The sequence below is a fragment of the Cryptotermes secundus genome, unplaced genomic scaffold (assembly GCF_002891405.2).
Source record: "Cryptotermes secundus unplaced genomic scaffold, Csec_1.0 scaffold459, whole genome shotgun sequence".
NCBI lineage: Eukaryota > Metazoa > Arthropoda > Insecta > Blattodea > Kalotermitidae > Cryptotermes > Cryptotermes secundus.
In genome coordinates, this window is record NW_019743154.1 from 334,405 (window position 1) to 345,859 (window position 11,455).

Here is an 11,455-nt window from a genome sequence, read left to right on the forward strand (position 1 = left end):
CACTAGGAAAGTTTAGGATGATCAGTGTCTTCTCTGTCCAGTAGCCACGATGCAATATACGAGCATAATATTCTGGAAGGTTTAGGTGATATAATGCAGCATTAATATTTGTTTGACTGGCTGGTGCTCTCATCCTGGGGATTTTCTGAGGATTAAGAGCCAATCAGAACTAGAGCTAGCTGCTAATTATGTCATGGTAGCATTTTAAAGAACAAGGAAGTCAGTAACTAACCTCTGGACTCACCAGACACAAAAAAGTGTCGCTCTTCCAATATCAGTATAAAGAGATTGTAATCCTTGTTACTCTAGAAAATCAGCCTATAGAGGACTGATAGTGTCTAGGGGGGGGGGGGGGGAAAGTTGTCCCTGTGCTTAACTAATTAAGCACTATGCCATGAAAGTGTATGGGGGAGTGGATGTATAGATCCACATTTTCTTGACCTTGGCAATAGCTGGAGGTGGGTCTAGAAAATTGTAATTAAGTGGTGATTGGATTGTGATTAAAGTTAAAGTTTTGTTTGAAACTGGTGCATGATTAGTGGTCATTCTCCTCCTGTCTTGCTGAAAGAAGGCCCATATAAAGCCCTAAAGGGAATTTTGTGTTCCCCCTGACTGCTGGTGCATAATACTCATTTTCCTATGGAGATAACATATCTGTAATGTACAGTGTGGAACTGAGAACATCTATAGTTCAGAGAAGTGTGCAGGACCATGTTTCATGCATGCATTTGAAGTGGAACTAAATGATACTATAAATTTGGCAAAGGAAAGTAAAATTTCTATGACATTACACAAGAATTCATGTAAACAAAGTATCAGAGTCTTCATGCTTCATGTCTGTTAGAGAGGCAAGTGACTATTGATCTAATGGAAAATCATCTGGAAATCAGTCATGGCTCTGCCTACGAAATCATCTATGATACTATAAATTTATTAGAGTTCCTAGTGTTAGCATCATCAAGTTTCTATAACATTACAGAACAATTCATGTAAACAACATATCAGAGTTTTAAGTATTAATGCTACGCTGACTGAATGGAATTAGGCACAGATGGTATACTCTTTAAAAGACTTCCTTCAGCCAGAGTAGGTAAACTGGTAACAGCACTATTACTTGTCAGGTTTAGTTCTGTATATTTAATTTTCCAGTTGTTACAAGCCAAGGGATCCCTTATAAGACCAAACAACTGTTCAAATATTCCAACACATCTGTCCTGCTGATGGAGTGTGCCACATGCCAGAACCATCACTAAACCATGATGTTCAGTCTTCCCTTGGACACCTTCATGTGACAAATTTGGATTGAAATATAAGTTATGCTGGGTTCTAGTAGCACAGATTAGTTGCACAACATCAGCTGCACTTCTTTGCACTTCAGTTTTAGAACAACCCATTTCGGAATTTAAAACCAACTGCATATTACAGTCTTTCCAGAAATGCTCAACTCCTAGCTGTGTGTCCTGATGGTACACATCATGCTGGTTCAGCATTGAATAAAACCAATGTGTAAATTGACGAGCCAGCTCATCAACCTCACACACTTTCATGTCAGATTTTGGTTCGGACTCCTGCTCAGGCACTGGTACTGGTGTTGACTGAAAAATTAAAAAAGTCATTATGAAATACAGCGTAATACACAGAAAAAAGGTACAACATCATTATCGGTGCTGAGACTTGTGGCATGCCTGCTTCCACATACACAGCCAATCAGGAAGAAAATGCACTCTAGCACAGGTTCACAAGTAAATGACATGATGCCTGGTCCATTCTGATAAAAACTGGCATCATCCACAGCTGGAGCCCTACTTTGATCAATGAATTGAAGAAGAAAAGTGTTTATAATATATCCAGCAGAGTTCTTTGGATTGTGATTAACAAATAATCGGGGGGGATTTATAATTCTGAGTGCACAAAAAATTCAAACTCACTCATGTGGAAGGGCACTTATTACATTAAAAAATATTAAACAATCTAAAATTACCAGAGAAAATGAGGTAAATAAATATCTGAATACAAAGAACAATACAGCATATTTTGATTAATAATACATTTCAACAAGTGTGTGTGGAGAGATATAGCTGGAGAGTTCTGTAGATAGCGCTACTATCATATCCACATAGTGTCCTTTGGATACAATAAATGATTGGAAAGTAAACACACAAACATTTGCTGTGCACAAAATTATAAAATATATGTCTTTTATAATTTTGTGCCCTTCCACATGAGTGAGTTTGAATTTTTTGTGCACTTTTGGATACAATAAATGATAGGAAAGTAAACACACAAACATCTGCTGTGCACAAAATTATAAAAGACATACAGTGGATCCACTTACAATCATCCCATCTGAAACAAGTTCTTATTAAAAAAGGAAAATGAGTCCCAAAAGTAATACCGTAAGAATGTATTTATATCTCATTTAAAACGTTTCTCACATAAAGATATATAGCGCCTATGAAGAGAAATTTTTAGAGAGACATATCATTTTACCAATTTAACAAGTTCCATCAGATTACATTATATGTATACAGACACAAATGAGAAACAAACATGTCACAATGCTTAGCAGCACTCAGTAGTGCCTGGTGAGAGACACAATTTGGCAGAGTTAGTGGCGATATCTAACTGGTAGAATATGGTCTCTGTGTGCAAGGTTATGTAAAGTGGATGTGTGTCAAATTTCATGAGGTTACATCAAAGTACTTACTTGTGTATTATGTCTAGCAGTATGCATGGCTAAAAAAAACATACATAAAATNTTGTGACAGCCACCGAGTTGTAACATAACAGTCGCCGAGTCGACTTGTATTGTGACAGTCGCCGAGTTGTACTGAGACAGTCAGTCAGTCCTCGAGTTACCTCCGAGTTAGTTCCGAGTTAGCCAGCAGCCAGTCAGTTGTATTGTGGCATTTGGAGTGTACTAATTGTGATACTGCAGATAGCAGTAATCGTAAATCTGTAATTTGGGTGATTGTGAGGGCGGATGTGAAATAAAATTCGCTACATCAAATACATCGTGAAGTTATTTGTTGCGGTATACGCCCGATACGCGACAATATGTATACAGACACAAATGAGAAACAAACATGTCACAATGCTTAGCAGCACTCAGTAGTGCCTGGTGAGAGACACAATTTGGCAGAGTTAGTGGCGATATCTAACTGGTNGTATACGCCCGATACGCGACAATATGTATACAGACACAAATGAGAAACAAAGAAGACAAACAAACATGTCACAATGCTTAGCAGCACTCAGTAGTGCCCGGTGAGAGACACAATTTGGCAGAGTTAGTGGCGATATCTAACTGGTAGAATATGGTCTCTATGTGCAAGGTTATGTAAAGTGGATGTGTGTCAAATTTCATGAGGTTACATCAAAGTACTTACTTGTGTATTATGTCTAGCAGTATGCATGGCTAAAAAAAACATACATAAAATGTGAAGAGTTACCAGTTTCTAAAAAACTGGAGATATCAGAAAGATGGATGCTCAACCATGAGTGACAACTTAGCATACAAGAGTTGTCATTAAATAATGGCAAACAAGAAAAATATATTCAGTGATGGCTAACTGCTAAGTTAAACAGAAACAAATTAAACATTTCTAAACACAAGATGATTAAATCATTACTTTTGGCAGAAATAAGCATTATATACCAATTAAAGGTCCAATATTGAAACAAAGGCTGAAAAACAGCCTTAAAGCTAAACACTGAATTCACACCTTTGATTGGATCCCTTGGCTGATTCAGAAAATGTGAAAGGCTTTGCTAGAGAACCACGAGCAGGGTATTAAAAAGTTCAATTGAAGAGGAAGTAGGTGCCCGAAGAAAACTGACTCCATCACTTCTGAGTGAACATCATCCACAGGATATATTTAATACAGATCAGTGTGGGTTATTTTTCAGCTTATTCTCAGACAAAACACATGCTCAAAGATTAAAGCTGTCAGGGTGCACAACGATTAAATACAGAATTACTGTGCTTGTATATGCGAATCTGGATGGATCTGAAAAGATGCCATTGCTGGTAACTGGAGAGTTAAAGAAGCCAATGCTTCAAGCATGTGAAGTGTCTGTCAAGTATGTACAGTCATAACAGTAGTGCATGTATAAACTGTGCTCTGTTCATGGAGTTCCTAACACATATGGAAAGAATGGCAGCCAAAAACTGCAAAACTGTGCTGCACCACCACTCCCTCAGGAATTCCTGACACACCACACTCAATCATCAGAAACCTCTGGGAACGGGAAAAATTTTATATCAAATATGTCTGAAAGATAAATAAAGTGAACTATGCTAGATATGTCCAAGAAAAAAATAACATTTCAGAACAGGCTATTCAACTTAACCACGAGAGCATGAACATACAATGTATACTTCAAAGTCTGTGTATTTACATGCCCATGTTGATGGTCCCCTGATGCTGCATAAAAGAACAACTTGCTAAGAAAATGGGGAAAAATTATGTTTATTGATGACTTTCTCAAAGAAATAGTTCACAGTCGAAGTATTGTATGTTGCTTCATTTTAACATTTTCTTTCTGTTCACTTCCACTTTTTATGTACAGATTTCCACTAGACATCAACAAACAATGCTGAATACCTGCAGTCTTGATTCTCTGGTTATTGTTATCAATTCAGCTGTGTCCACTGTATTCATAAAACTTTAAAAAAGAGGTTCTTACCTCATTATCATGCACAGTACAGCCCCACATCTGAAGAATCTTATTGATCATAGTCCGTTTATCGGTTGGGACTATGGGGACCTTTTTACTGTGCAGATACCGAAAGAGAATATTTTTTGATATTCTCTTTCGTAGGAGCAGAGATTCGGGAGTAGGTGAATGCAGAAGAATAGCATCGATGGCTTCTGTAAGGAAACATATTTAATTTTAATTCTGTTGTCCAAATGTCAAAGTTATCTTCACAATATAAAACAAACATTGCGATATCAGCTGCAAATCCAACAATCTAACAATAGTAATATACCAAATTAACCATGAGAATTCAGAGAAATTCTACACATTTTTGTAAACTGCACAATTATGCAATAAGTATAAGTATCAAGTGTCTTTTGCTAATCAATCTAATTAATCACCATTTACACATTTCATGCATATCAAATTATGGAAACTTTCATATCAGTGGGTTATCCAAGCAATTTTAAAATGTATCCCCATGCTGTACACCACATTAGTACTGCCAATCTTAGAATTTCCATCCAAAAAGCACCCAAGGTTAGGCTTTGTTTTTTCTATAAATAACTCATACAGTCGGTAGTGCTAATGTGGTGGACAACATGGCAACAAGCTTTGAAGTTGTATGGGTCACACAATAATACATAAATACGAACTATTACTATGCACTGGGAGAGCTCAGTTGGAGTAAAATGACAGGCCATAGGAATGATGACTGGTGCCTTGCATCACAGCCACCACTATTTTCCGGGGTGTGTGAAGCTAACCACTTACCTCCACCTGGTGCTAGGGTTAAACATAAACCTCTGGTTCCATGCCCTCATGGCTTGGAAATTTGGCATGGGCAACTTTTCTTTTACCCTACATCACCATTATTATTTATCTTTATAATCAATTTTCTAAACACCTGTCCCAAATTAACTAACTTCATGGAGCTGAGCCCTCCATGCCATCCAAAATGAACGCCAATAGGAAAGATGATGAATAGGAAATGAAAGATTAGCTGGCAAGGTTGGAAGTCAAGATGGAGCCCGGCCAAGCTAAGACATACATAAAGCTAAAGGAGATAACTGAAGAAACCAAATCTGGCCAAGAGGAAATGAAATTGACAGTTAATGTCATCTGGTTTGAGTTTAGAGGATGTTAAGCACAAGACACAGAATCTACATAAGGAACTGATCGACAAAATTGAAAAAGCACAGGAAGAATTACAGAGATGTCCCTTGAACCACAGACAAGGAAACTCTGGGAAGACCTTGAAATTATCAGATTCAATTACCTCAGAGACTACGATTTAACCCACATTATGGTACAGGCAACATTTAATGAAACCCGCTCAGCAATTGAAACCACCGAACATGAGTTCCAGGCTTGGTTGCATGTAGTCGAGGCCATGGCCAAGCAAGGAAGGGGACCAGGAGTCTGCACAAATGTTGTGTAACCGGAACAGAATTCGTTCAAGATAGTTACAAGACAGTCATAAGCTGGAAGAGTAGGTCCAAAAGAATTTTTAGTTCCAAGGTTCCAGAGTGACTGAAGATGAAATGGCAAGAAGACTTCATAGTGGATACTGAGACTCCCAGTGCATGTGCAGCAGTGAACTGTAAAATGTGTTAAATCGGTCATAGCACTGTATTAATTGTAATTACGAGAGAAAACATAACCGAAGTGCTAACAAATCCAATCATATTTTCATCACCCCTAACCCCCTACACATAACAGTATCTTCAGACATTAATTTACCTTCTGTGGTAAGAGGTAGAATCATATTATTTGTCACCGTCTGTGACAACGATTGAAGTTCTTGATGCGACAGCAGGACTAGAATCCCTTTAAGGGATTTTTTCTCTTCGTCGCTCAGCATTCTGCAACAGTAAAAACACAGTGTACGTTAACCTACTGTGTGTGTTACGAAAAAGGTATATCCTGGGTGAGACGGTTATTTTTGGTGAAAACCATTCCACCAGAAGCTTATGTATAATAAAATCATAACCTCAATATTCTTCATGTTTCATTAATATTGTAACGTGTTTTGCCACTGAAGACGCCGTTCGGATTGTTAATTGGTTTATTTAACAACCTACAAATCGTAACTACAATTAATTATAACACAGCTGCGAGTTTACCCAATTTATAAACCCTGCTCAATAATCTATTCACTCTGTCTTCAGTAGTTTTCACGTATTTATAACGCAGGGGATATACAAGTCTTTCCCAATACAACTGCACTACAGCACACACAGTCTAAGTGGTCTAAGTCGTCTAAGTCACACAATAAGTCTTCACTGACTTACCTCACAGTCATCGCGCGTTATCACAGGTTATCGCAGCCAATCTTATAGCCACCTACTTATTTCTTCTTGGATCGACGGCTACCTTCAACTGACGCCTTAAGCAGTGTTGTTCTCTTCGTTCTCTTGCCCTCTGCCTTACACAGTTTTCTTCCGCTACGTCACCGCGGTGAGGAGGTGTTTACGGTGTTCACCGAGCGTTACGTACTGATGGAAGGAGTTCATTTCTGCAGGATTATATTATGATATTGTGACATGTTGCGCAATGGAGGACACCCCATCCCACACCAGCAGTGACGTGGCAGCTCTGGCCACGGTGACGTGGCGGGTGAGTCAGCGCTCCACTCCCCCCCCCCGCACCGTGACACCGCTTCCTACTGTGACATGGCACGCAACCCCGCCGTTGACACGGGCAACAGGCAACAGCGAACGGAATAAAAGCCGGCTGAGCAGTAAGCGAGAATTAGTCAGCTGTGAATGAGTTAGTGTGTGTGAGCCGGAGCAACACAGTTGGAGTATAGCAGTAGTCGCGGAAAGAAGAACGGGACGCGTGTGTGATAATCAGTGATAGTTCGTGATAACAGTAATAATTGGGAGTGTGTAAGACAGTGACACTTATATAGCTCCCGTACTGTGAATACGTGTAGACTACTGAAGATAGAGTGAACAGATTATTGCGAATAGGGTTATAAAGTGTGAAACCCCGCAGAGTGAAGAGATTATTGCGAATAGGGTTATAAAGTGTGAAACCCCGCAACAGAGTTATAAATAATTGTAGTTACGATCTGTAGGTTGTTAAATAAACCAGTTAACAATCTGAACGATGTCATCAGTAACAAAACACGTTACATTTGGTGTCAGAAATGGTTACGAACTTACACACGCGAAAAGAACATGGATTCACAGCAGATGTTGGAACTTCTGCTGAATAAGATGGAGACTGACAAAGAGGATATGCTGAAAGAGATTAGTCTTACTTTGCATATAAGTAAAAGTAAAATAAAGTGAAGCTATCCCTGAAACAGGCCATGAAGGCCCATAGGGTTGTGAGACGTTGAGGGTCCCACATTATCTAGACAGTCGGCTCAAAGATGGCGGTAAGATTGTCGGCCTTACGCGCCGGCCGCGCTTTACTCCCCAGGAAAATTAATTTTGCATATAAATGTTGTACAAATCCCTTAGTTTTGTTCTTGCTATTATAGCATTTTTTTATCCAGGGGCGTTTTGAAGTACTTGTAGTATTTCTCCTCAGTTCGGGACAGGCTATATTAAAATAATAGTTAAAGATGCTACAGAAAGAGTCCCATTTTTTTTCTACATCATTTTCCCTGGACACTTCCATCCAAGTTTCAGTTTGTATTGAAGAGCATAGACCTATTATATTGGCTTCTGATATATTGCTGACCTCTTTGTAACATCTTGTTTGTTGTGGTACATACATATTAATAGTTATACATTGTGCAAAATGATCTGAAAGTAGGCTGTTTATTACTTCAGTATGATAGTATTTAGCCGGTATATTAGTTATGATTTGGTATAATTGTAGCCGTACTTTCAGTTAATCGCGTAGGTGTATTTATTGTCAGATTATAAGCTTTTGTAACATCTAATAATTTTTTGTGGCTACTTCCACGTTCTTGGATGTTTATGTTTAAGTCTCCTACTAAAATGATGTATTGGTCTTTATGGATTAGTTTCTCCAGAATATCTATTAGATGAATAAAAAATTTGAAGAAAGCAGTCTTCTGGGATTTGGCACCGTGTATATGTGGTGTTAACCGACGTTTCGGAGGAACGTATCGCCTCCATCTTCAGGGTACAAGAAAAAATATATAAGAATCTGCAAGCAAAGAGACCGTGAGAACCGGTAAAAGCAGACTGTGGAAAAATACACAGCTATGTGAGAGCAGAGAGGGTGAAGGGGGAAGGGCAAGTATACAAGTGAAAGCAGTAGTGTGCTTGCAGATTCTTATATATTTTTTCTTCTACCCCGAAGATGGAGGCGATACGTTCCTCCGAAACGTCGGTTAACACCACATATACACGGTGCCAAATCCCAGAAGACTGCTTTCTTCATAGTCACCGCCGTGAACGCCTCAAATCTAACAATAAAAAATTTGTTTATTCCACCACTTAGTGATCTATATAATGCAATGATTGTTATTTTTTCTTTTCACATGTTAGTTCTATACCAGTAACCTCAAAAGTTTTTTCTATACTTTTTTCTGTAACCCATTTCAGAGGTTTATGTTGTGTGTTCCTAGAACTGTAAATAGCTATCCCACCACTTTTTGGTCTTTTCTGCTGAAGTGTGAGGCTACAGAGTATCCTAATATACACTGAGTAATTTCGTCATCTTTAAGACCATGTTCAGAAATTGCCAATATATCTGGGGTGGTACTTTGAAGGAATGCTGTGAATAGTTCAGTTTTATTTCTGAGATATTGTGCATTTTTATGTATTATTTTGAGCTTTTGTCTTGAGTTGGTTTCCATACTTTTAATGACTGGAGCCTTATGGATCCACTATCCTTTATTAGTTTCCCTGGTTTGAATCGCTTAAAGCAATTACATTTAAGTGATTTTTTTCTGTTTTGCCTATTGTTTTACTTATTTCTTGAGATATATGCTCTTTGCCTATTTTGTTTAGGTGCTGTCCATACCTTGTATGACAGGCTCTGCTTATGGTGCTTATGTCTAGTACTTTTACATTTCTACGTTGTCCATGTCCCAATTTGCTTTCCTTATTTACTATTGATTCTTTTATTAAATCATGCCTAGTTGGTATATTGAGAACCACAATATTTATAGATGTCAGCGCACAAAGTGTACTTTTTAAAGTTGTTATACAATAGTGCACATTCTTTTACACAGATTTTCAGTACATCTTTCACCTTAGCACCAGGCCTCACTTCACCATACACTGAGATATCCACATTAGTTTTACTGAGTGACATAGGTATATATCGGCCATAACTATCACTATAGAATATCAGTTTATTTTTATTTTTACGTTCACCTTTGGGCGACTTAATTCTTCCCTCTGTTCAGTCTCATCAGCAACTTCATTGAGTGTGTTAAATCTGTTACTCGTTGAAACTGAAGAATGCTGAGCCACTTTTTTACTTTTTCTTGACTTTCCTCTTGCTACTTGGCACCAGTTATTATCATCTTCATGGTTTACCGGTAGATACATGTGTTGAAATCTTTCACTCTGCAGGACGCATATAATTTCCTGCAAGGACGATATTTGTTCTAACAGCCTTCGCTGTTGTCATACTTCCCAGTCATCCTTCAGCGAATCCATTCTTATGTAGGCTTTGGGTTTCTCACACCGGTGACTATGAAAAGTGCGATCTTCTGGGATTGTGTCACCATAGTTGGTGGAAGTCCAAAGCGTTAGTGGACTTCTACCGAACCACACTGCGTTATAACCCAAAGGAGTGTGCTCTTCATATTATTAGGTTATATGCTGATTTACGAGCAGAATAATATAACTAATTCAGTGCTTTTGTATGACTGTGACCAATTTGACACTTATAATCAAACATGAAACAACAAAAATAGTACCTAAATAATATCTTACGAGAATTTGAAATAAATTAAATCCCAACACAGTTCCTCGATGAGATTTTTATTATTAGCAATGCTCAATAATCAACTGTAATCGGGTTTCTTCGTACAGGACAACTTTGGATGCCTTAAACTACAACATTCACAGTTTTAATATGATTACTTATACACGCAAGACCGCACAAGATGATCGAATTTCTTTCTAGAAAACTATCAAAGTCTGATACCTCACGCCGACAAATAAACTCTTCTTAATATAATTGCGTATGTGCAAAAATACATACAGAGACATTTAAAATATCTGTCACATACATCGTTCAAAAATTAATCCTGCTCAATCAAACAAATGCCTTCACAACCTGAGCGACCCATGCTTCGCTCCACTGATCGCTTTGTCGTCCGCTTGGGACCGCTAGGAATTGCTCCTCTGTGTAAGAGTACGACTGGACAGAGGGGAGACAGGAAGTGTGCAGATTGGAAGAGGAGTTCGACAAGGATGCTGTTTATCACCAATTCTGTTCAACTTGTACAGTGAATGCCTTACCAAGGAAGCTCTGGATGGGCTCGGAGACTTCAAATTAGGAGGGCAAATTATTCAAACTGTGAAATATGCAGATGACCTTGTGTTAATGGCTAAGGAAGAAACTGTGCTACAGGGCATGATTGATAGACTAATTGAAATTGGAAGGTGCTATGGCATGGAAATGAATGTGGAGAAAACAAAAGTAATGAAAATTTCGAGACAACCAACCCCAGTAACAAAAAAACAACTGGAGAATGTGAAATGTTTTAAATATTTGGGTAGCTTGTTAACATATGATGGAAGGTGTACTAGTGAAATTAAATCCAGGATTGCCATGGCAAAAGCTGCATTTAGCAAGAAGAAGAATC

General features: G+C 38.3%; 1 protein-coding gene across 6 annotated transcripts in view; it reads right to left on the bottom strand.

The window, feature by feature from the left end:
- Positions 1–56: 56 nt before the first annotated feature.
- LOC111873873 (uncharacterized protein C3orf38 homolog) overlaps positions 57–11,455 on the bottom strand; it is a 14,183-nt gene continuing 2,784 nt past the window's right edge. The window contains exons 1-4 of one of the 6 annotated variants that reach the window (XM_023868926.2): positions 10,877–11,070; positions 6,445–6,566; positions 4,690–4,874; positions 57–1,595 (exon numbers count right to left, since the gene is read on the bottom strand). In XM_023868926.2, the coding sequence (XP_023724694.1) occupies positions 1,023–1,595; positions 4,690–4,874; positions 6,445–6,565 (879 nt within the window). In that variant the 5' untranslated portion in view covers position 6,566; positions 10,877–11,070 and the 3' untranslated portion in view covers positions 57–1,022. The other 5 variants (XM_023868925.2, XM_023868924.2, XM_023868921.2 and 2 more) reach the window with 5 other exon arrangements.